A 24,798-nucleotide genomic window follows, 5' to 3' on the forward strand; every position below is an offset into this window, starting at 1 on the left:
ACAGCCGTGCCAGCCAATGGGCCGTGGCTGTGCGCGCTCTGGGGCGGGGTAAGGGTGGGATCTCGACTTGAGTGACGGCCACAGCAGCCAATGGGCGACGGCTCCGTGAGCGCCGGGAGCGTCCTGCGGGAGCGGGCCGAGGCGGCGGGGAGACGGGACGGGGAGAGGGGGCGGGGCCTCCTCATGAGTGACGGCCACATCAACCAACGAGAAACAGCTACAGGCGCTCTGGGGCGGGGAGGAGGCGGTACCACCGCTTGAGTGATGGCTGCAGCAGCCAATGGGAGGCGGTTCCGTGCGCGCCGGGAGCGTCCTGCGGGAGCGGGGCCGGGAGCGGGCCGGGGCCGCGGTGAGACGGGGCGGGGGGCGGTGGACCCGGGCAGGGGCTACACCGGGAGGACGGGCGGGTGGCCCGGGGGCTTTGGGGCTTCCCGCAGTCGCGGTCGGGCTCGGGGCTGCCGGCCCCGAGGGGTTCCCTAGTCCCGGCTCCGGGCAGGCGGGCAGCGGCGCATCTTCCCCGTGTGGGAAGGGCCGGGGGAAGCAGGTGCCCGCTGGAGGAGACCCAGCGGGGAAGGGGAGCCGGGGCTGTGGTGGGCTCATCCCCACTCGTCCAGGGGGCTGCAGGGAGGGGGCCGGACGGAGCCGGCCGGGGGTCCCTTGGCGTCGGGGAGCGCTTGTCCCGCTGAGGGCGATGGAGCGCGGGCTGCCCGGGGCGCTGCGAGCCTCTCCCCTCAGCGATCTGCACAAGCCGGCGTGCTGTCGGTGCCCATGGCTGAGCAGAGAGAGTTACACCACCAGAGGGTCTCTCCCACCTCCACCCCTCAGTGATTCTGTACAGTGTCTTCGGGGCGAATTGCGCACTGCTGAGTGGCTGAGGTGTCACTGGGTGTCTGTGCTTTGTCGCACTGAGGTGTGTGGGTCTGAGTGGTTACAGAGCTCCTCGGGCGCACTGCACCCCAGGTCACTGCATGAACACCCTCTGTGCCTGTGACTGGCTGAACAGCCCTGGCTGAGAGGGCGCCTGGCTGGGATAGAGCCCAGGCAGTGGTGGAGCAATTCCTCCTGTCAGCTGGATTGGCATCAGCGAGTGATGGAAGGGAAGTAGAACAGCAGTTGCAGGAAAACCAACCCCTGGAAAAGTGTGCTTGGGCAGTGGTGGCTGGAGGATCTGACCTGGATGTGCCCTGGATCTGACCTTGAGTCCTAGTGCTGTCCATTGCTGCTTGGCAAAGTTTTTATCTCAGTCTTCCAGTTGTAATAATGTAATGCAATATGGATGTGACTCAGTGTGCAGCTCTGGAACACGTTATCTGTATGATGTCTGAGAGGTTTTCTGGTGCTGCCTTGGTCTGCACCCTTTGAACCTCCTGGGGCAGCTGCCTTGTTTCTGCTGAGACTTTCCCAAAGGAATGAGTGGTTGATTGTGGCCCCACACAGCCTGTCTGGGGTGGCCCATGTAAAGCCACAGAGGCTTGGTGACTTTACTTTGGAATCTCACCTCTGATGGTGGCACCAAGGACTTGCTCCACGATAGGATGTGTTTGATTTTTAACTTTGTGCTTAGCTTGGGTCTCAGTCCTTGTGTGCAGCTGCAGTGTTCCTGGGGCTGGCAGCCAGCCTGGGGTGTAGGGGCTGAGTCAACTGCTTTGTCAGTATTGCTACCCTGGGCATTCAGATACTGTGAGTCAGGTTAAAACCCCACAACTTTAAAAATAGTACATTGTGGGTTCTGTCCATGTGCACTCTGCTGTAGAAGGCTTCAGGGCTTACATGTTGGAAGTGTTCTGGTTTGGGGATTTTTATATCTTGAGTAAAAACTTACTTTCAAGAAGTTGAATTTCATCACTTTAGAAAAAGGCAGTCTGTACAAAAGGCTTAGGACCCATGGCAGAGGCTAGACTTAACCTCCTTTTGCTGTGTAATTTGGATTAGCAGCACATTTTCTGTGTCCAGGGGCTGTGGCCATGGATCTAATGAGGCAGAACTGTTCCTCAGCAGGAGATGCAGCAGCGCAGAAGGAGTTAATACCTGGTGGTTAGAGTAGCTTTGTATCGAGATGGAAATGACTAAGCACCCTGCATTCCTGAAGAGTTACTTATTTTGATATAAAATCTGCTTGTTTGGTACTGCCCATGTCTTTGAGGCATCAGCATGGCAGAGTTGTTCAGAGGAGCTTCAGGGTTGTTCCAGAGAGGCACAGAATGGGAGTAGCTCAGAGCTCTGGGAAAGGTCCTTTCCCTCCAGGAGTGAGCTGCCAGCTTCCCTAGGCTGCAGAAGACCAGAAGCTGCTTTTTATTTGGCTACTGACACAGGAGGCTTGGCGACAAGGGCTCTGGGCTGGTTTAGGACTGCACAGCTCTCATCAAAGCAGTGAGATTGCCTCAGAGCTGCACAGGCTGGTCCAGTCGGTGTTTGTGTTCCCAGGAGCAGGACAAGGTAAGGTGCTGTGGCAGTGCCTTTGTTCTCACTGTGCCTCTGCTGCAGGGTGGGCAGGGGGCTCAGGGGTGCCAGTAGCACGTGTGGTGTGTGGCTTGACCTCAGTACTAGACAGGATTTTATTCTGGAGCAGTACTGGCAGCTTTCTCTCCCTGGGAATGTGGTTTCAGGAAGCGGAATCGTCTTGAGGCTTTGCATGGAAAATGTGTAGTGTGCTCTCTGGCTTTCAGGGCTGGAAAAAGAGTCAGGGCTACCTGTCATGTGCTGTGAACGTGCCTCATTCTTCCCAAAGCTTTGGGAGCTTTCAAACGGTGTGGATTGGAGAGGCAGCCTTTTGGCAGAAATGTGTGATGTTTTGTCTAGAAATTATGTAATTTTTCCCCCAAACTGCTGCTTCCAGTGAAATAATTCAATATTCTTGACTACACCGATCTCCTCTAAGTCCTAATGTGGTAAGGATGATAAATTTGGCTTCTCTGGAAATACTGGGAAGCACACTGGGGCCACTGAAGGAGTTTGGCAGGGGAGGTCAGGATGGAAGCAATCACAAGTCTGGTTATTCTGTGACAGGAATGATGTGTGTAGTGCCTGATATGAGTGCTGGCTGCCTGACCCAGGTGGTCTCTGCCAGCTCTGTGTCCCTGAACTGTGTTTTAGCCTGTCTTGGACTGCATATAAGGGTTACTTAACTTGGATCACACCACCCCAGTGTTCTCTTTCTTCACCAGACATAAGTCTCTGCCCTTGCCTGGGCTCACGTGATGAGCTGAGATTAAACACCTGGTTCTTGATAGCAAGCCTGGGCAGGTGAAAAGCTGCATTCCTCTCCTCCTTGGATGGATATTTTGGAAGAGACAGTCCAGGGAGCAGCACTGGGCAGGGGAGAAGCTTTAAGCTTGTGCTTGACTGTCTGTGGATCCCATTCCTGCATGGCCAAGGCCAGGCTGGACAGAGCTTGGAAATCTGGGATGGTGGAAGGTGTCCCTGCCCATGGCAGGGGGTGGAACTGGATGAGCTTTAAGGTCCCTTCCAACCCAAACCACTCTGGGATTCTGGGATTCCATGTGCTGGCCAGGGCTGAGCTTCTCCTTCACATTTCTCAGCTCCTGATTGTGCCTTACTGTGGGAGCATGGATGTGGGCAGTGGGAGAGGGCAGGAGGATTAGGACTTGGCTGGGGCCATGGCTTGGTGAGAAGAAGCAGAAATGTGTCTGTGTGGCTGAGGAAGCTGCAGCACAGGCAGTTTTTGTTGCAGCCTTCCCAGCGTGAGTGGTGACAGGAAGGACATGGGCTGGGCTGGCAGCCAGCAGAGCTGCCCAGCAGGGCACAGCAAGGAAGGACCCACCTGGAAAGCTGTGCAGGGCTACTCAGCCTCCTCTGGGCAGTGACTTGGCCTCATGGTTGTTGGATATCAGGAAAATGCTTCTTCCCCCAGAGGGTGCTGGGCACTGCCCAGGCTCTCCAGGGAATGGGCACAGCCTGAGGCTGCCAGAGCTCCAGGAGAGTTTGGACAATGCTCCCAGGGATGCACAGGGTGGGATTGTTGGGGTGTCTGTGCAGGGCCAGGAGTTGGTCTGGATGATCCTTGTGGGTTCCTTCCAAGCCTATTCTGTTATCCTCTGCTCCCACAGGAGCTCCCAGCTGCAGTATTTGGAGGAGAAAGCAGCCAGTGCTGCTGGGAATCCAAGGAGATGCACATTCTCCATGAGTGCTTGTGCTGCACTTGGTTAGTGCTGTGGATAAAACCTTGCTCCACACTGCAGTGTGGGTCTTTTGGCTTCCTCTCCCTGTGCCAGTCCTGCATCCAGCAATGCCATGTTTGAAGACATGGCAGGCACTGGAGGAGCCTGGTGTGAAGCTGGAGTGGTTGGGAGTGACCTCTCTCCTCCCCTGGCTGTCCCCAGCAGAGCCTGTCCTTTGCCAGCCTCTTCCTCGGGAGCACCCTGGAGCGCTGGTGCTGCAGAGCAGCTCAGTGGCACAGCAGAGGGGGGAGAGAGCTGCTTTCCTGTCTGCTGCTAATCAGGGCTGTGCAGACACGGGCTGAGGAAGGATGGCTCTGCTCTGGCTCAGGATGTTTTGGCAATAATGCCTATTTATAGGAGAGGGCAGGGGCCCTCGCTGGTGTGGGAAGAGGGTCTCCAGCAGCCACGGAAGCATTGAGGACAAGCTGGAATGCTGATGAGGGGCAGAGGGCTGATGATGGAGCAAATATCCCCAGCTCGGTGCTTACCCAGATTGTCCAAGTTTATCCTGTTCGCTGCTGAGTGGGAGAGTGACCAGCAGCTGTCTGGGACAATGGGCTGAGCAATTCCAGCCTGCAGGAACCCTGTGGAGAGAGGGAGCTGCTTCCCACAGCGCCAGTGCTGCTCTAGCAGAGGGGGAGAGCACAGCACGGAGCCAGGGCTTGGTGCCACGAGTGCCCAAACCATCCCTGAACTGCCTGGGGAGCCCTGGGCTGTCCTTGACCAGTGAGCTTTCTCACTAGTGCTATCAAGTAGATCTGCCAAGGCCAGCACTTTGCTTTTAATTGCACCACAGATGCCTCTGCCAAGCAGATCAGTAGCTCCAGGGATAGCCTCAAGCCCTGGAATTTGAGGTGTGCTACCAGCAGTGGGAAGGATGCAGGTCTGCTCTGGTGGGAGCTCTCCACACCCAGCCTGGAGAGTGGAGCATGACCCTTTGCCAGGCAGGTTTAAGCTCCTCTGTCTCCCAGCTGGGTTTGCCCATCCCTGGCTCTGCCCACTCTGCCAGGCTCAGGTGACTCAGTGCTGGCCGGGTGTGGTGGCAGTGGCAGTGGAGGACACGTGCCCAGGGTGGCAGTGGGAGCTGCCTGGCTCTGTCAGCTGGAGCCTGAGCACAGGCTTGGTGTGGCTCTGGCCCCTGAGCCCAGCTGGAGCAAGACTGGCTCCTTCTGCAGGGATGCTCTGCTTTTGTGCATGTGTGGAATGCCTTGTTTCCCTGCCTTTGGCAGGAGGACCTCTTGGTGCCAAGGGGATGTCACCAAAGCCAGCATGGCCCCTGGCCTGAGCTGAGCACTTGTCTCCTGATACAAATGGAGGTTGTTAAATACAGCTGGAGGGTTGGAACTTCTGAAATAGGATAATTGCCCAGAGAAAGGGAGGAACAGAGCTTGTTAGAGCCTATGGGTTGCTGTCTTCTGTCCAGGATGAGTTTTCACCTGTGCTGCATATATGGGAATATTGGGGATGCCTTGTGGGCTGCAGGTAGAGCCAAAGGCCTCCAAGGCTGAGGGTTCCACAGATACAAAGTCTGTACCGAGGCCATGCTGACCTGCAGGTCCCTACAGCCACCCCAGTTCTCCCTGCTGGTTTCACCTGCTTTCCTTGCTGGACTGTCTGCAGGATGTGTGCTCTCTCCTCTGGCCTACACGTGTGGGAAGTCTCAAAGAGCACAGCTCCTGTTTGTGCAGGCTCTGCTTGGCTTGGAGAAGCCAGAATGTTTCTTTAGCATTCCTTCTCTGCTGATCTAAACACAGGGTGATTTTTCTCTTGAGGATGAGAACTCACCTGTTCCTTCTGCCTTTTGAAACTGCCCTGGCTGCAAGCCACAGGCTGGGCACCACTGTCCTCCAGTCTCTTGGATGGCAAATTTAGGTCAGCTGTTGACAAACAGAACACCAGACAGGTTTCCACTTGTGTTGTGGAGCAAGAGAGCACTTCTGGGAGGAGGATGAGCTCCCAGAGTTGGGCTCTTCCCCAGCCACCACAGCTCTTGTCATCCTGTGTGAAGCAGCAGCTTCTCTCTGGAGAAGGAGATGTGGTTCCTTTTTCACAGAGCTGCCCTGGTGCCCCATGTCCTGCTGTGTCTTTGCTGAGTGGGAGCTCAGGTGTCACAGGGATTTGTCTCTGTGCTCCCTGAGCATCAGGAGGAGCTGCACTCCTGCAGAAGGGCTGGCTGAGATCCACGCTGCTGTGTTCCTCTGCCATTAAATAATTTCCTTGAGTTTGGACGCTTGGGATCCGTCAGGGTGTTCTGTTCCCGTTGTGTTTGTTTTTTAAGCCGGTGAAGCCTCATCTCCCCTCCATTCTCCCTCCCAGATGTGTGCACAAACAGCTTTTGTGGGGAGCGAGCTCTGGAAGCCCATCCTGAGCACGTGATGGATGAGATTTGGGGAGGAATGTTCTCCAGCAGTTGCCAGGGAGCAGCTGGAGTCGCGGGTGGGGAGCATGGCCGGGGTGCAGCTGATGGCTCTTGTTTTTACCCGCAGGTCAGAGCAGCCAGCCCGGACTCTCCCACACCACAGCGCATTTTGGAGTCTCGTGCCAGCTTGGATGTGTGCAGGACACGGGAGGACGTGGCCAGGGCTGGACATGGGCTGTGTGTGAGCCCTCTGGCCCCTGCCATGCACCCCACGGGGTCAGGGGACAGCAGCTTCTCGTGCTCGGCCGTGCAGACCTTGTCCCGCAGCCACTGCCGCAACATCAAGCAGAAGATCTCCCAGTGGGAGGGCAGGACACGGAGCTGCCCCAGCAGGGAGAAGCAGCAGCCAAAGGACTTTGGAGTAAAGTATGATCCCAGCTGCAATGCACTACCCAAAGTGAAGCCAGAATGCACAGAGAATGGCAGAAAGGCTGGGTCCAAAGACCCAAAAAGCCTGGGGTTGGATTTTAGGGAAGATGCATGGAGCTGCTGCCAGCCTGGGGACTGTGGTGGCTCAGCTTCCCAAGACAAGGACAAAGGAGAGAGGCAAACAGGCTTCCTGGCCCCAGGGGTGGCTCTGCCCCCAGGGAACTTCTATACCTCACAAGCTCTGTGGAGGAGAGCAGATCCCCTCCTGCCTGGCAGAGCCCCTCGTGTTCCCTTGGACCTCCCAAGGAAGCAAGGCAGCTCTGGCTGCACGGAAAGAGAACTGCAAATCAAAGGAGTGGATGCTCTCTGCAGGGCAGAGAGGAGCTTGAGAAACATTTACTCTGAGGTTGAGGGGCAAGAGGAGGAGCCAGCTCCTGATCCACCACCCAAACCCCGCAGGACTTTCCGCTACCTGGCAGAAAAGGGTGCTGGGGATTGTAGAGATGCCAGTGCCACCAGGGAAGCTCCCCTGCAAAAGCAGCATGGAAGGGACCTGGTGTCATCCTCCAACAGCCCCGAGAAGAAAATAGCCAGCAGGAGGATCAGAGGGAGAGCCCAGAGGTACATAATTCATCTCTCATGTCTGAAATGTTTCCTTAAAGCAGTTCCTGGATGGGTTTAAGCAGCTGCTTGCTGAGATATCCTTGTGGAGGTGCTGCTGGTGATGGTGCCTCTGTTCATGGGGAAAGGATATTCCTGAGTAAAAATATCTCCTCTTCAGCAGTGCTTTTGCTGCTGACAATCTTGCAGAGAAGGCTACAGGCAGATGTCAGCCCACACCTTAGAACAGAGTGGAGTGACAATGTGTTGGTCCCAGGGAGAGACCTGCCTGCTCCCTGCCTGCTGCTTGCCCTCAGCTGCAATTTGTGGATGGCAGAGTCACTTTCTCTTGGGGCACTGTGGCTGCTGAGTATTTGGCTGTTCTGGGAGTAAAGGATTCTCTTGCTGCTTAAGGCTGGAGGCTGTGGCTGCTGCTGTTGCAGTAGGTTTGGCTGTTTTCCTTCTTTCCCATACCTTCTGAGGTGCCTTGATGCAAATCCTGCTCACAGATGAGCTGTCTATGCTAGACTGGTGTGCAAAGTACCAGCAAAGTGTGGCTTGAGGTCCTGAAACTTTCCAGCCCAAATTTTGTGATGATCATGCGCTAAACCCCCGCAGCTCCTGTGTGACCTCAGTGCCCTAATTTCGAAATAGTGGCCAAGTGTAGGGAAATGCCAACTCACAAATGCATGAACACCCTGAGCATGAGTGGGAGAGGCCCAGCAGGAAGCAGTGCCCTGGCTCTGAGCTGCTGCAAGTCTGCAAAACATGGTTTTGGTTTGGGTTCTTCCCTCTGACAGGATGGGTCTGGCTGTGCCTGCTTGGAGTGTGCTTGGCCATGGAGCCTCCAGCTTCCTTTTTAACCTGCAAATCTCCCAGAGTAAGTGAGCAAGGCTCGCTTGGTGTGCTGCCTTTGACTGGGATCATTTTCTCCTTAGCATCCTGTGTGGTGCTGTGTTTTGGGGTTGTGATGAAAATGTTGATAACACAGCAGTGTTTGAGCTGGGAGAGGACACAGCAGGGACAGCTGACCCAAGGGATACTCCAGACCATGTGGTGTTGTGCTCAGCAGTTAAAACTGGGGAAGAAGCAGGAAGGGGGGGGAACATTTGGAGTTTTGTTTGTGTTCCCAAGTCACCACTGCGCACAATAGAGGCCCTGGAGGTGGCTGAACACCTCCCTGTGGAGGGAAATAGGGAATGAATGCCTTGTTTTGCTTTTCTTGCTCACGCAGCTTTTGCTTTACCTCTCAAACTGTCTTTATCTCAACCCATGCACGTGTTTGCTTTCTTTTACCCTCTGATTCCTTCGCCATCCCATGGGGTGGGAGCAAGGGGCTGAGCTGCTGCCTTGTTAGACCTCAGCCCTTGGAAAAATGAGTCCAGAGTGGAGCATCTGTGTGCTGGATGAGCCCAGGAAGGGACACAGGGTGTGGACTGGAGACAGCAACTCAAGCAGGTGCCTTTAGGAGAAGTTACACTGGTTTTCCTCTAGGAAATCTTTTGAGTTTGAGGACATCCAGGGCTTCCGCAAGCGGCCGGCAGCCAGCAGCTCCCACAGACCTCGGGAAGAGACAAATGGCACTGCAGGATCCAGGCTTGTCTACACTCAGTCAGAGGACAACATCTACGAGGACATCATCTGTATGTGCCTGTGCTTCTGGGGTGCCCTCACTGTTTAAGGGGGGCAGTTTTGCTGGGGAGGGAGGAGTGAAGGTGAGGATGCTCTTTCCAGCTCTGGGACTTTTAAGGTCTTCCCCATCTGGGGTTCTTTGTTGGTGTCAGTAGGATCTGCACGGGAACAGCCTGATTTCAGATGTCATGGGAGGTCACTGGAGTTGGCCTGTGCTAAACTGATTTCTTTATTAGCTCTTGGAATGCTTTGCTTGAGTGCTGCACAGAGATCAGTGTGAGCACTGCCAAATGAGCTGCTTTGCAATAGAGCTGCTTGCTCTGCAGGGGAAAAAGTGTTTTGTTCTGCTGAGTCTGTGCACAGTTTGCCAAGCTGATGGCAGTGGGTTAGAAGGATGTGGTGGGAACCTCATCCAACATTAAACAGGTCTCTCAGACCCTGTTAAAGCTTGGCAGGAAACTGCATGCTCTCCCCACTTATATCCCTGGAAAAAATACAGGGCTTTATCTCCTTTCATAAATCGCCCATCCAATGATTTTTCCAGGTCCTACAAAAGAGAATCCTTATGAAGATATCAGAGCACTGCCCTTGCCCCTGTGGAAGGTCCCATCTGTCTGGAAGCTGCCTCCTCCCCGGATCATTAGCAGGGCTCCCAAGGTATGCTGGGGGCATTAAAGGGTCAGGTGTTCACAGGATCATTCTCACAAGGGCCCTTGTTTGTGCTCTCCCCCAGCCTCACTTTTCTCACCACAACTTGTTGGTTTTCCTTATGTTTTTATTGTTTGTCATTAATGTAAATAATACATAATGTAAATAGTGAACAGCCATGGCAGTTGATCAGGCAGCTAAGGAGTAAAAGAGTAAGACCAGTAAAAGAGTGAGATGCTTGAGTGGGATGGAGAGCTTGGCAGAGCAGAATTCCCAGCTGTAATCTAACTCCTGTCCCTGTGACCTTGGACCAAAGCTTGATCTCATGCTTAACTCTCTCTCCTACTTCTGTTTTCCAGCCTCCCCCCAAACCTCCCTTCCTCAGCCGCAAGACTCTGGAGCTGAAGCCCTCCCAGCCAAGTTTCCAAGGGAAGGTGGGCAAGGACACCTCCCTGCCTGTCACTCTGTCTGAGTGGAAGCTGTTCCGAGCAGTGGAGGCTGCGAGCAGGAAAAAGAACCTGCCCTGGGTGAGACTGAAGTGTGAAAATTTACTGCTTGCCTGGCATTTCAAGCTCTTGCTGCTTTGTAAGTGCTTTGTGAGTGGCCATGGAGCTGTGAGCCTGGCAGGTGAATGCTGCTTGGCACTGCTGCTCCAATCATTCCCTCTCCAAGTGGCTGTTGGGGGATCTGAGTGGCAGTTCTAGCTGGGACAGTGGTGTCTTTGTTGGCCAAAAATGGGCAGACAAAGTGCTCAGTGTTGGCCTGGAGGTCAGGGCTGGGTGTGAATACAAGCCCTTCCTCGTGCTTTGTCATCCCAGCCTTGTTCCCAGTGTTTCCATGGAGGGTAGTGCTGCTGGCTCTGTGCTCTTGGTGCGCTGAAGGGCAGCTCTGTAAGGCTGTGTGGATGTGTCCCCTGCTCCCAGGGACTTCCCAGACTGCTCCTGGTGTTCCACTGCAGGCCCTGAGCTATTGAATGGTTGTGGGGCTCTTGGTTGCTTGGAATGTTGGCTTGGAGTTCTGGGCTGGCATCAGGAGCAGCTGTTTCATGGTTGAAGGTGAAGAGGAGCTCTGAGGGATAAAAGCATTTCACAAAGCCTTCCTAAAATTGTCCCCTCTGGCCTCTCCCTCCTGCCTGGCTGCAAAGACAGTTATGCTGCTGAGGCCAGGGGGTGAGGAAGGTTTTTAATCCACCTTCACATCCAGGACTGTTTTAATTTTCATCTGGTGCCTTGGGAACCTTTCTAGATCCTTGTGTTGGTTACCAGCTCACATCCCTCGGTGATAAAAGGCTGTAGAAGGGCAGCTGCAGCTGCCACTGTGGTGGCACTTTGTGCATGGGACTCAAATTCCAGTTGTGGTGGTGGCAAGGACTTCTTTTTGCTGTGGTAAAAGCATTTCACTTCAGCAGATCTTTATTTCATGTGAAAATCACATGTATTTGCTCAGATTGCACAAGACTGTGAGGTAGAGTTGGACAGCTGCAAAGAACTTTTCAAACCTTTAAAAGTGCTTTAGAGTATCCAGTAACTTCTGTCTGTGTTTTTAAACAAACCCTGGGTCTGGAAAATCAGGAAGGAGGTGGCAAGATTATAAAAATGCTGTGATGGAGAGTATCTTTCATTTGGAGAGGGAAAATATAACGTTCTCCAAAAAGCAAACCTGTTCCAAAAATCTGGTAACAATTTACATGCAGGAAGAGCACTTTACTCTCTTTGCTCAGGAGGAATTGAGCCAAGATTGCTTGAGAAAGTGAGAAAAGAACTATGGTCTAAAAAGACAAAACTCACTTTTTGCTTAAGAAACACACAGTTGCCTTAAACACACCCAGGGTGGTGACTCAGCTGCACAAAAATCAGGGCAGAAATGAAGGTCCTCTAGGTAAGGCTGGATAAAAAGGGAAAAAAGGCAGATTTGGCAGGAGAAGCACTGCTTTCTGCTGTGGGCTGCTTGTTCCCTGCAGCCTCCTCGTGCTGGGAGGACTGGCTGAGGCAGAAAATGGGGAGAAATCGATTGGAAAAGGAGAGCCTAAGCCTGGTTTGCTGATGTGGGGATTAAAGGCTTGAGCTGAACAAACAGGTTCTCTTTAATAGATTTCTTTTTATGCAGTATTTGTGATGACAAATGGCTGGGCCCCACCCTCCTACTTTCAGTTTAATGAATTCTTGAGCAGGAATGAACTTGACCTGCTCCCTGCATTTAGGGTAAATCCCTCTTCACATGAAGCCAAAGCCGCCTTTGATGTGGGGAGTGAGGAGTCCCTGGGGCACTGGCAGGTGAGGGAAAGGCTCAGGCTGTGACAGGGACACAGAAAGTGTCAGGACTTTGGGTTTAAGGCTGTTGTGACCAGTGCAAGGCAGATTATCAGCATCAACTCAGGTTGTCAAAATGCTGACCCTTCTTTCCTCTCTGGCTTAGTCTGCACTGGGCTGTGCTTTTTTCCAGCTTTTTTCTTCCAGTGGACCAGGTGTGTGGTCCTGCAGCACAGACCCATTTTCCAGTCCCACTGCCTGTCTTCATCTGTGCAGAGCCAGATGAAGGGTAGAAGGGACCTTAAATTTAATCTACCCCATGTTGGGGTAGAAGGGACCTCAAATTCCACTTCATTCCAGTCCCACACCTTCCACTGGACCAGGTTGCTCCAAGTAGATCATCCTTTCATTCCAGCAAACACCTGGGACAGGAACTGTGTTTGGAGCAGCCTTGTTCTCTGCCTCACTTGTGCTTTAGGAGACTTCAGCACACATCAGCTACAGCAACAAACTTAAAAACCAACCCAAAACCCAACCCCCAAGCTACAGTGAGAGAGCTCTGCTTTTTCTGGGCTTGGGGGGAATTTGGAATTTGGGATGCTGGAGAGCACGTTCTGAGTCCTCTATGGTGGAGGGTTTGTAAGATGTTCTTGCAAGTGCCTTTGCATAGAAAATGGAGATCTGATGCCAGACAGTTTCTCACTTGTGCTATTTGGGAAGGCAAGTGTGACAATTTCCAGAATGCTTGTGCAGTCTGGTGTCAGCTCTGAGCTGTGCTGACAGTGATTCCTCTCCGCAGGAGAAATCTGTGCTTGTTTTTTCTCCAGTGAGCTGGGCTAGAAGGACTCCAGCCTCTGAGCCAGGCTTCCTGCAGGATTTGGGCAGCTTTTCCCAAGTGCTGCATGGTGGCTCTTGGGCTGCCCTCCTCTTGGCACCTGGACCTTTCTCTGGACCCCAACATTAACCTCTGCTTCTACTTTGGATTGCAGCTGGTACTAAAAATCCAGGAGATCTTTGATTCCAAACGTGGGAAGAAGAAGGTGAAGCTGCTCAGTCCTGCTGGGAAAGAAGCAGCTCCAGTGAAAGGTATTGACTGGGGTCTCCAGCACCACTATCTGTGCTCTAAACACCTTGAGTGACACAATTCCTCTCCCCCCTGGCCTGGCATCACCACTTCATGCTGACACAGCAGTGCAAAAACCAGACTTGTGGCTGGAGTTGAGCTTTCTTTATCACCAGCATTAGAAAAACACATGCCTAACACTGTCACAAGTGGGAGATTCTAAGCCTGGAGAGCTGGGCTACTGGTTAAAAATGCTTTTTCAAAAAAGCAGATTAAAGCTAAAAATTCCTCAGAAAACCACTTGGCACGAGAACTACCTGTGCCTCCTGCACTCATCGCCTGTTCTGATTGTGTAGCTGTAGTATGGTCTATTATTTATATACTTATTTACAGTATATTCTGCTCAGCAACTCTTAAGTTTTACAGCAGCATCAAACAAGCACCTGGTTTGTGTTCTTTGCCTGTGTTCAGCTGACCTGCAGGTCATTCACTGACAACACTGCCTTGATAGCAGCTCTACTTTTTGAAATTTGCTGTTGTGACACATTTTCCAGCTGATTTTCTATCTTTGCTGATGCTTTGGGCAGGATTGGTGGGCAGCCCTGAGGCATGTTGATCTGATGAGTCTCAGGTTCTGTCTCTTTCCCAACTTTGGGTGTTGCCCATCTTCCTTCTGCATGGCTAATAAGTGAAAACTATGTGTGTTTCAGGTGAAACCAGTGGGAATGAAAGCGATACGGAAAATCAGCCCAAAAGTGAGTGAATCACAGGGGCTGGTGCTGTGCCCACAGCACTGCACCCTTGGGATGAGCACACTGACGTGGGGATCTGCTGAGACAGGGACAGGGAGCCTCAAAGAGGCCACATGGCCAAGCCTGGGAGCTGTTGCTGTGACAAACCAACCTCTATTTCTGCCACTTCCCTGAGCCCTTGAGGTTTAATGCCATTAATCTGCCAGTCACCAGAAGCTGATTAATTTTTGGGTTGGTGGAGTCACACTTAACTAAAATATGTCTGGTGGGAGGTTGTCCCTGATCACCTTTGCTGCTGCTGCTTGAGGTTATTTCCCCCCTAATTCCCTCCCTTGGTTCTGTTTTATGTAGTGCTGTGAAATATCCTTTCTTCTGGGGAGAATTCACCTGGGTATTTGTCTGGTCCCAATGTTCTGAGCTTGGTCACAGACCCAAACTACAGCCTTGAAACACCTGCTTGGTTTTAGGTGATTTTAGCTTCCATGTGAAGACATTAAACAGAAGGATCTGGCACAGGTTGCCCAGAGAAGCTGTGGTTGCCCCTGGATCCCTGCAAGTGTCCAAGGCCAGGCTGGACAGAGCTTGGAGCAAGCTGGAGTACTGGAAGCTGTCCCTGCCCATGGCAGGAGGTGGCTCTGGATGAGCTTTAAGGTCCCTTTGAACCCAAACCATTTTGGGATTCTGTGAATTATTTCAGGTTTTTCATTTACTTGGAGGGAAACATTCAAAAGGCTTGAACTTGGAATGAAAAGCGAAGTTGCATTTTTTAAATGTTAAGTAGTGGAGAGTGAAGAATCTCAGCAGAAATGCAGTGATTGAGTCACTGCCTGATTGAAGAGTTGTTTAAAAGTGTCTAGAATGTGTCAGGATGTTGGGCCACAGGAATTCCTGACGTCAGAGTGCTCTGCCTGTGCTTGTGGGTCTGTACTGCCTGTCAGGACAGCCCAGCCTGGGGACTCTTGGCCAGGGAGTTGCCTCTGTCTCTCCTGAGTGCCCGTGGTGTTTGGCTCCATGAGTCCTGGCACTCCTGGCCTGGTGGGGCTGGGCTTCCCTCCCTGGCACCACATTGTGTCACTGAGATGTGGGGAAGAACATCAGGGCAGCAGGAGGAATTCCAATTTCCATGAGGAGGGGTTTGCAGAGCTGCTGCAAGGCCTGTGCTCTGTCTGAATCATAGAATCCTGGAATTGGTGAGGTTGGGAAAGCCTCTAAGGTCACCAAGTCCAATCATCACTGCCATGTTCACCACTAAACCACGTCCTCAAGTGCCACATCCACAGCTTTTTAAACACCTCCAGGGATGGTGACTCCACCACTGCCCTGGGCAGCCTGTTCCAGTGTTTACCATAGAAATCATCCCTAATATCCAATATAAAGTTCCCCTGGTGGAACCTGAGATCATTTCCTCTCCTGTTCCTTGGGAGAGGAGCAGCTCTCTGTGTGAGGAGCTAACCCAGCTGTCCTGTGTCCCAGGAGAGCAGCAGGATGTTGGGCAAATCCACCCATCCCTTTTCCCCCTCTGATGGCACTGCTGAGTCCTCTCCTGTGCCCTGTAGGTGTGTGGCAGTGCCAGTCATGGGCTGGTTTGGGATTTATTGCTCTCCCCAGGTCGCCACAGATGCCTGAGGCACTCAGCCTCCAAGAGGAACCCACACTACCAAACCCTGGAGAGAGATCTCATCGAGCTGCAGGAGCAGCGGCTGTTTGAGCTCTTCGTGGTGGTGTCCCTGCACAAGAAGGCATCTGAGGTCACCTACACACCACACATCATCCAGCAGTTCCCCAGCAAGGTAGGAGCTGCATGGAAATCTGCCCAGGGAGCTGCTCAGCTGTGTTTCCCTTCCTAAACTCCACTGGTCAGATACAGGATTGGAATGAGAAGCACCTTGCTCTGCTACAGACCTAATGGGAGGTGTTGGGAGGTTGTTGAATGTGTTTCTTGGTAATGAGTTTATTGTCTTTTTTGAACCAGGAAGGCTCCTACTTAGTTCAGATTTCATGAAGCCATAGGGTATTGTGATACCTGCTGAGGGAGAGGAGGGAGTGCAGAGCTCTGTCCCAAAGCTGACAGGAACCTCATCCTGGCAGTCTGTCATTCATAAACAAGGAGTGAAGCATTCGTGGTGCACAGGAACTGGAATCCCAGGGCTTTTATGCTTATTTATACTGTCTTGAAAAAGAATAATAATAAAATGGCAAAACTGTGTGTACAAGCCCCCAAACCAGGAGAGCTGTGGAAGTTCAGATGCTGTAGCTAAACCAAGCCCTTTGAAATAAGGTGTTCAGCCCAAAGGGGTGGCAAAATCAGTGTGTGACTCTGAATTATGCCTCAGTGCCCACAGTTGGGAAGTTGAGATGGAGCCTCAGTGCTTCTGTGTTAGCAGATTGAAATGAATATTCAGTTGTCACTGTCTAGGCTTCTACCTGCTGCCTTCCACTGAAAACAGAACCAAGCTAGGAATTCTGGCTGTGCCAGCAGGAGAAAGCCAGGGATTGTTGAGGAATCTGCATGTCATCCACACAGAGGGGATGTCAGATCCATCCAGGGAGGTTATGTGGGACCCAGCAGGTCCCACAATGTCCCAAGTCTTGCTGCCTAAAGGATTCGTGTGCAAACAACTCCAGTGCCTTACATGTGTAAATGCTTTGGATTGACAAGATTAATAAGGAGCTACAGCCAAAAAGAGTGCACAGTGTTAATTCAAAACTGAACACACCCAAATAATATCTGCTATAAGTGCAAACTTTAGGGTGTTGGGAGGGAGAAAGGAATGCAGCAGATTCAGCTTTTCCCTGGTGCAGCCTCTCAGTCTGTCCATTGCCTTTGGGAAGGGCACTGCAGACTTCCCCTCCTGCTCTTTACTGCCTTTTGTAAAGGCACTGACACAACAAATTATTTTCTCAGTATTTATTTATCCTCTGTTTAAGTGGAAGTGTTTTGGTGAGTGACTTTAGGTGGGACAGTGTGTCAGATTGGGTGTCTCCCTTCTAATATTAGCCTTGCTTCCAAGTAACTTGCTGTCACCCTCTTCTTTGGGCTGGGTGCCCAAGGACATCTAAGCTGTTGTACAACTGTTACTCTGTGAAAATGCTGTTCTGTTTTCCTAACACTTCGTTCTGTCACACTGGAATGGCCTGGATGTGCTGAGTGCCTAAAATCATTATGCAAGAAACCTTCCACTTCTCATGGACATTGCCTACTTAAATGTGTAAAATTTCCTTCAATTTCGTACTGAAACTCTTATTTGAACACCTTCCTTTTGCCTTTTCCAGGCAGCTTTGAGCATGGGAAGTGTCCTGTAGTCCTTGAAGGATTGGATTTGACCCCACAGGTGGCATGGTTTGAATGTGTGATTCAGAGACACCACATTTGCACTCGAGTTATGAGTGATCAAAACTCGAGTTATGAGTGATCAAAACTCGAGTTATGAGCATCAAAAGCTGAACACATTCCTGTTCTATTAGTGTTTCCAAATCTTCTAGGGGTAGAATCAAGGCAGGCTGACCCAGCCATTATCTGGGGGTTCAGTTCTAGCTTTGTTCCCCAATAAATTTGGGCATGTTTTTGTAGATCCTTACTCCATCCTTACCAAGACCAGCTTGGTCATTTTACAAAGGTCCAGTCAGCAGGAAAAATGCAAAAGGGATCTGGGAATCTGCTAATAGTCAGAACATGTTCTCATTTACCTGTGCATTAGCTACCTGATGGATCAGCCTTGGGAAGTATCAGGAAGGTGTTTTCTGTATTTTAAATGCTGCAGCTGTGCACTAACCTCAGTGACTTCAAATGCATGTGTTACCCCTGCAGCCTGAACATCCCTTCAGACCATCAAAGGACACTGAAGAGAGGCTAAAGGTCATTCCCAAATTCTGCTTTCCAGATCCCAAAGACTGGTTCCCTTCATCAGACCTTAAAAGGTAAAGACTTGGTTTTGAATACTTGTGACTGAAACAGGCAGTGTGGAAGGCTTTGGGGTGTGCCACAGAAGAGGGAAAAGGGAAAAGGATGAATCCCCTGGGGCTGGGGAAGATGAGGAATGAAGGTAGCTCAGAGGGCTGTTTTGGCCTTTCCTAAGGAGGAAGAATTTGTCCAAGGCCAGCTCCTGGGGCTGGAAGTGCTTCTGCTGCTCCTTGGCTGAATGGAGAAGCAGCTGGGAAGGGGGAGAGATGGAAAAGCTCATGGGGTGCAGGTTTTTACCCTGAACACAGCCTAAAGTCCTTGTAATCATGCCTTAGGCCTTGTCAGCCTGACCAGACGGAATCTGTGTGTTTGTCAGTCTCTCCCCTGAGCTGTGTGGTGAATTAACCCTGCCTTTGCTTTGGTCCCCAGTGAAACCTTTTCCTTCGTGCTGACGGGTGAGGATGGCAGCCGCTGGTTTGGGTACTGCAGGAAGCTCCTGGTGAGCAGCTGGGTGAGGGCTGGGGGTACAGAGTGGGCACTGCCAGGGGCAGGACATGACTCAGGGCTGCTGTCCCACGTGGATCACCCAGCCTGTGCTGCTGTGGTGGTGCCAACCCTTGGGATGCAGAGGGAAAGGTCACAATGGTGCCCAGGAATAGTGAAATGGGCTCTGGGAATGAACCAGCTCCTGGAACTGTGTGTTCCTGAGAACCTCTGTAGCCATAAGTGTGGGGGGGACTACAGCAGGAGGAATTCTGCAGTGCAGCTGCTGGGTTGTTGCTCACCCCCCTGTTCTCAGCAGAGCTGTTGCTGTTGCCTTTCAGCCAGAAGGGAAAGGGAAGCGCCTGCCCGAGGTGTACTGCATCGTGAGCCGCCTGGGCTGCTTCAACCTCTTCTCCAAGGTGAGCTGAGCCTGTGCTGTGAGCCCTGACAGCCTGCAGGCTCCACAGAGTCACTGGGGGCTTCTGTCAGGCTTGGTGATTGCAGCTCATCCCAGGAGAGTGGTGCTTCCTCACTGCCTTTGCTTTGAGAGGGGAAATAAAATACCAGTGCTGAAACTTGTCAGCCAATACCCAAATCCTTCAGCAATTACTGCCAGGAAGGGGCTTCTGATACCTGCTGTTACTGAGGGTGCTCTTTCAGCCTCTTCTTCCATGACCTGGAAATGGAAAGTTGGTTTGGGAGGGGGGTGGATCTCCCCTGGTTTCTCGAAGCACCATGAGGAGTGGAGATAAAGAGGTGAAGACTGGGCAAAGCTGCTGCAGGTAAAGGACAGCTGTTGCAGAATACAGGGACAAGCTTTGAAGAAAGATGGTTCTGGTTGTTAGAGCACAGATTTCTAGAACTGTGTTTCAGGGAGGTTTCCTGGTGAGGGGGATGGAGTGTTGCTCCTCTTACCCCTCTAAATAAAGAGAATTTAATTACAACTTACGAGACATTTCCTTCCAGTAGCAGGAGGCTGGAGAGTGGAGAGCTGTGCTTACAGGAAGCTGTTCCTGCTTGATTGTTCAGACATTTGAGATGAATTTCACAGGGTCCCAAGCAAGGGGGCAGAGGGCTGTGTGTCTCTGCTGGAACTTTCAGACTTTTGAGGTGAATTTCAGTGTCCCAAGCAAGGGGGCAGGGGGCTGTGGGTCTGTCCTGAAACCTTCTCCATGGCCCAGGATGCTCTGACAGCTCCTCCCCCTGGCTCAGCAGTGTCCCAAAGCCCTGTGTGTTTCCCTGCAGATCCTGGATGAGGTGGAGAAGAGGCGGGAGATGTCCCCAGCCCTCGTGCACCCCTTCATGCGCAGTGTGATGGAGGCTCCATTCCCTGCCCCAGGACGCACCATCACCGTCAGGAGCTTCCTGCCAGGAGCAGGGGATGAGGTAATGGGGTCAGGGGGGCTTCCTGCTGTCTCTGGGGCACAGAGGCTCTTTGCAAACTGCATGGTGCTGCCTGGGAATAATTAGTCTGAAGAAAACATCCTGAAGTTGGGAGGGAGGCTGTCCCAGAACCTTGTTTGCTGAGGAATCATCTGCTGTGAAAGTGATTCCCTGCTTTTTAAGGAAGAGCTTTTTGGGAACTCTTCTGTGCTCCCCTGTGCCAACTGCCTGGGTCATGGGGTTCCTTGTGGAGTCGTGGAATCAGAGAATATCCTGAGCTGGAGGGACCCACAAGGATCATCCAGTCCAACTCCTGCCCTGCACAGACACCCCAACAATCCCACCCTGTGCATTCCTGGGAGCATTGTCCAAACACTTCTGGAGCTCTGGCAGCCTCAGGCTGTGCCCATTCCCTGGGGAGCCTGGGCAGTGCCCAGCACCCTCTGGGGGAAGAACCTTTCCCTGATATCCAACCTAACCCTCCCCTGACACAGCTCCAGCCCTTCCCTGGCTCCTGTCCCTGTCCTGCCCCTCAGGAAGGGCTGCAGCCCCTGGTGAGCTCTGACCTCAGGCCCCTCTGCTCCAGGCTGAGGATCCCTGCCCTGGGCTGCTCCCCCAGCTCTCCACGTGTCTCTCCCCTCAGGTGATGGAGCTCTGTCGCCCCTTGGACTCCCGGCTGGAACACGTGGATTTTGAGTGCCTCTTGCAGTGTCTGAGTGTCTCCCACACCATTCGGGTCTTTGCCTCTCTCCTGCTGGAAAGGAGGGTCATCTTTGTGGCTGACAACTTAAGGTAAGAGCTGAGTCTGAGCAGTTCTTTCTGAGGGATGCTATCACTGGATATCATTATTATTTCTTCTGTGTTTGGGCCTGTGCCATGTGCAAGCTTTTGTCTAGGTTTTTAATTAGTTCCACTTGCAAACCTTTTGCACTCTCCACACAGCATGTGCATGCCTAGAATTTGGAGTCTGCTGATTACACAAGAGGAGATAAGGGAATGTTTCCTTTATACCTTTTTTAGTCTGGGTTGATGCTGGTTTTAGCTCCCCATCACTGAGTTCAAAAGTGGGTGCATGGGGCCTCTGCTGCTGCACAGGCTGCACACGAGTGACACTTTCCCTGAGTGTTTCTAACCTGTCCTGACCATCCACCCTGTGCTTTTCCCACCTTTCCAGCACCCTGTCTAAATGTGGGCACGCTGCAGTGGCAACACTTTACCCCTTCACCTGGCAGCACACCTACATCCCCGTCCTGCCAGCTTCCATGATTGATATCGTGTGCTCTCCGACCCCATTCCTCATTGGCATCCTCTCCTGCTCCTTGCCACAGCTCCAGGACCTGCCCATAGAAGAGGTGAGAGTGTGTGAGGCACAGACAGTGTCAGTGGGATGAGGTTAACCTCTCTGGAATAATCTCTGGATTCTGGGTGAATATAAACTCTCAAACTTTTCTGAGCCATTTGGGTAACTTGGCAGATAAATATCAAGGTGTTCCAGTGTTACCAAAATAAATAATATTCACTGTTCTCAGAGAGAGGCTGCAGTTATGCAAAACTTGTGTTTTGTATGTGACATCCCCATTTAAAAAACTATCCCACTTTTAAAAAGCAAATTAGAAAACCTGTTTTTTTCTATACCTGGTCATGAGTCAGTGTGTTTTCTACATCTTTCCCCAGGTTCTGATTGTTGATCTTTGTGCTGACAAGTTCTTGCAAGAGGTGAGTGAAATAACAGTACCAATCACTCATGCTTCTATGCCAGGAAAAGGCATTGATGAAAGAAAATAAAACCAAGAAATCAGGAAAAGCTGGTGTTCATATGGAGACTCAGGGGCTGAAGAAATACCTTGTAATCCTTTCTAACAATAGACAAAGGAACAAGTTTATAAATCCTCATTGCAAGGTTGGGGTTCAGTGCAATGGAGAGCTCTTCAAAGCCAAAGATGCTGCTGAGTTTAAAAACTATTCCTTGGGTTTTTATGTGAAGGGGAACCCTAAGACTCTCTGCTGCTTTCTGTCTGTCTGTCCCTGTTCTGTACAGCACTTTCTCCTCTCTCTCCAGCTGGGGTGTGTTTGTTGGTTTGGGCTGTTGTTTTTCCCAGGAAGTGACAGTCTAGGGAACAAATTATCAGAGTTCACTTGTGGTTCTCTGCTGAACTTCCCCTAAAGTGCTTCTGCATCCCCAGACAAGTAGCTATAAAAATACTGGGGGGTTCATTACTAGCTCAGGATATTTGCTTCTCCTTTTCCTTGCCTCACTGTTCTGTTTTGCATTGCAGCCTGCAACTGGAGAAAGGTATTAAAGGATTGGGGGATTTCTTTGTAACCATATTGCTGAGATTTGTCATATTTTCTCAACAGACTTCTATTGTTTTTGTGTGTTTTACTGGTGAAATAAGCCTGAGTCTGTGTGGTGGTCAGTTATGTGTGTGACTCTAATAAAATGTTCTTGGGGGTGCTGAGCAAATGCTTTTGATTTCTGTGGCTGTGAGACAAATACATTGTCTCCATCAAGGTACAACGTATCTCAGAATAACTCCCCTCTAACTGCTTTAGGCATGCTATGAATATTTCTAATCTATCCCCTGGTTCTCCTGCTGATGGGAATAACACCAAAGCCCTTCCTTGGGCATTTCTGTCTGCAGGTATCAGATGAAGACGAGATCCTGCCCCATAAACTCCAGGCTGCACTTGTACAGATCCTGGAAGAACGAAGTGAAATCCTGTCACACGGGCAGAGTGACACACAAGGTACTTTCTGTGGAAAAGTTGCCATGGAAAAGTGTTTTCCCATTAGCAGATCTCTACCACGGAGTTGATAAAAATGAGCAAATGGAAGTAAACACCAAGAAGTGACATTTGAGCTGTTTTCCTGTGATCTTCCTTGTGAATGTGTGAGAAGTTTGGTGTGCTGAGTTCCTCTTTTCACAATCAGAGCTGTAGTTCCCTTTGGACCAACAGCATCAGTTCCTGTGCTTTGAGTTTTATTATATTTTTCTAAGTGGCAGAGATGATGTTTTTCCCAAACAGAGAATGTAGCAAATTTCTGTATTTTAGAAGGTAATCTGACAGATCATTTTCAAAGTTGAACTGCTTTATACATGATCCATCAAATAAGGAAGTGTGAAAAACTTAAAAAGCTCTGAGTGGCTTGAGAGAATGGCAAATTACACAATTCCAGCAAATTATGTAATTCCATACAAACAAAGTTAGTTTTCCAGACAGTTTGTCTTCTGTAGTTTGCCTGATGCTTTAAGGGAATTAAACTTAGCCTGTTATGAACTGACAGCTTATTAAACACCAGATGTTTGACGGGGAAAATGAAATTATGAAAGTTTTAACTACTAGAAAAGCTTTAGAATTCAACTTGTCACAGCTGCAGGAGAAAGTTGACAGTGGAAAATTGAATATTTGAGCTGTGACTTCTTTGATATCAATCAGCTGGAATTTCCTAGTCTGAGACAACCAGCCCAAAAAGTAACTGAGATCACCAAGAATGCTGCTCCTCCTTTAGAAAAGGAATGACCACAGTGCTGGATGTCCTCCCCACAGGTGACATGACCCTGAACTCCCTGGTCTCCGAGGCTTTCGTGCAGTTCTTCGTGGAGATTGTTGGGCACTACTCGCTGCACATGAGTGTCACAGAGAAGGGGGAGAGGGTTTTCCAGAGGGAGCTTTTCCGCAAATCCCACGGCTCCCGCAACGTGCGCCACTTCCTGCACTGCTTCATGGAAACACAGATGTTTGCAGGCTTCATCCAGGACCGGGAGCTGAGCAAGAACGTGGTCAAAGGTGGGTCTGATGTCACCCTCAGATGCCACCTGCCTCTGCTGTTGGAATTTTGTCATGTGGAATAGCCCCATGCCCTTCTAATTGCTCAGAAGAATTCAGTTTATAAAGCAAAGAATTTCTGCATCTCTCTTCTTTCCCTTTCATCTTGTAATATACACCCTACATGCAGGAGGATTTCCTTCCACAGCCTTGTTAATCATGATGCCACATGCTGAAAGATGGAGTAACTAATTTGGTGAGTGATTTTTAATTTTTTTAATTTTTTTTTTTTCTTTTTAGGCCTTTTTGAGGTCCGTGCCTTGGAGTATTTGGAGAGCATTCCAGAGACAGAACGAATGGGAATGAACAAAATCCTTCGTAGTCTGGGTAAAGGAACACCCTTGCTTTTTGTTGTTTTTTTTTAAATTAATTTTACTATTGAATAATTAATTTGATACAAAGGAGAGCAGAGCCCCTTCTTGCCTTGTGCACCTGTGTTCCCCTGTTTCCATTTACCACTTCAGGGGACACTGAACACTGTGTAATTTTGTTTTATTTTTAAGCTTTTTTGTCTTTATCTAAAGTTTGTGGGAGTTGCTGCAGTGAGAGCTACCCAGGCTTGTTCCTTAGCTTTGGTCCTGGCTGAGGACATGCCCAGGGGACAGAGGTTGTGTCTGCTGGCAGAGGTGGCCACGTGTGGCTTTCCACCTTAAGCCTGATGAGTCCTGGAATGTCTCAAGCCCACAGAATCACAGAAGGGGTTGGGTTGGAAGGGACCTTAAACGTGATCCCAGCCCTGCACTGTCAGGGACACCTTCCACCATCCCAGATTGCTCCAAGCCCTGTCCAGCCTGGCCTTGGACACTTGCAGGGATCCAGGGGCAGCCACAGCTTCTCTGGGCACCCTGTGCCAGAGCCTGCCCACCCTCACCTAAAGCACCTAATGCTGTTTTCTCTTCGCAGGCAGTAAAATGAAATTCCTCCAGAAGAAGTGACCGGGCGCTGCTGCGGGACAGCGGCGGGACTGGCCGGGGGAGCTGCCGGAGCCCGACCGGGGCCGAACCCGCTGAGCGCCGGGAGGGCCGGGCTGGGGCGGGGCGGGGCGGAGCTCCGTGTGTGCTGCGTTAACATAGACCGATAGCAGCTCATGGATCGATAACCAGTGCCATGATCAATAACAGCTCATCTAGACAACCATTCACGTGTCTCCGTTCCTAAAGGGGCGTGGGAGGGACGGGGCAGGGCTGGAGTCGGTCCGGGACCGGGCGGGGAGGGGCAGGACCGGGGTGGGGATCGCACCGGGAGCGGCGGGACAGGGCTGCAATAGCACCGGGAGCGGCGGGACAGGGCTGG

The 24,798-nt window shown here is 51.3% G+C and overlaps 1 protein-coding gene across 5 annotated transcripts; it reads left to right on the plus strand.

Moving 5' to 3' along the window:
- Positions 1–262: 262 nt before the first annotated feature.
- Positions 263–24,639, plus strand: DENND2C (DENN domain containing 2C). 5 transcript variants are annotated; one of them, XM_085083251.1, is made up of 19 exons: positions 263–349; positions 6,665–7,587; positions 9,061–9,209; positions 9,743–9,855; positions 10,206–10,373; positions 13,085–13,181; positions 13,869–13,913; positions 15,519–15,700; positions 17,719–17,828; positions 18,241–18,310; positions 18,636–18,713; positions 19,540–19,680; positions 20,321–20,469; positions 20,852–21,029; positions 21,352–21,393; positions 22,320–22,425; positions 23,227–23,466; positions 23,746–23,832; positions 24,409–24,639. In XM_085083251.1, the coding sequence occupies exons 1-19, from the start codon at positions 281–283 to the stop codon at positions 24,438–24,440; spliced, it is 2,979 nt and encodes a 992-aa protein (XP_084939377.1). In that variant the 5' UTR covers positions 263–280; the 3' UTR covers positions 24,441–24,639. The 5 variants fall into 5 exon arrangements, with proteins under 5 accessions (XP_084939377.1, XP_084939378.1, XP_084939380.1 ...); XM_085083252.1 differs by lacking the exon at positions 263–349 and adding an exon at positions 388–2,436; XM_085083250.1 differs by lacking the exon at positions 263–349 and having other exon boundaries at positions 2,463–7,587.
- The last annotated feature ends 159 nt before the right edge of the window (positions 24,640–24,798 follow it).

Source organism: Lichenostomus cassidix, chromosome 26 (assembly GCF_008360975.1).
Source record: "Lichenostomus cassidix isolate B80296 chromosome 26, HeHo_3.0, whole genome shotgun sequence".
Classification (NCBI taxonomy): domain Eukaryota; kingdom Metazoa; phylum Chordata; class Aves; order Passeriformes; family Meliphagidae; genus Lichenostomus; species Lichenostomus cassidix.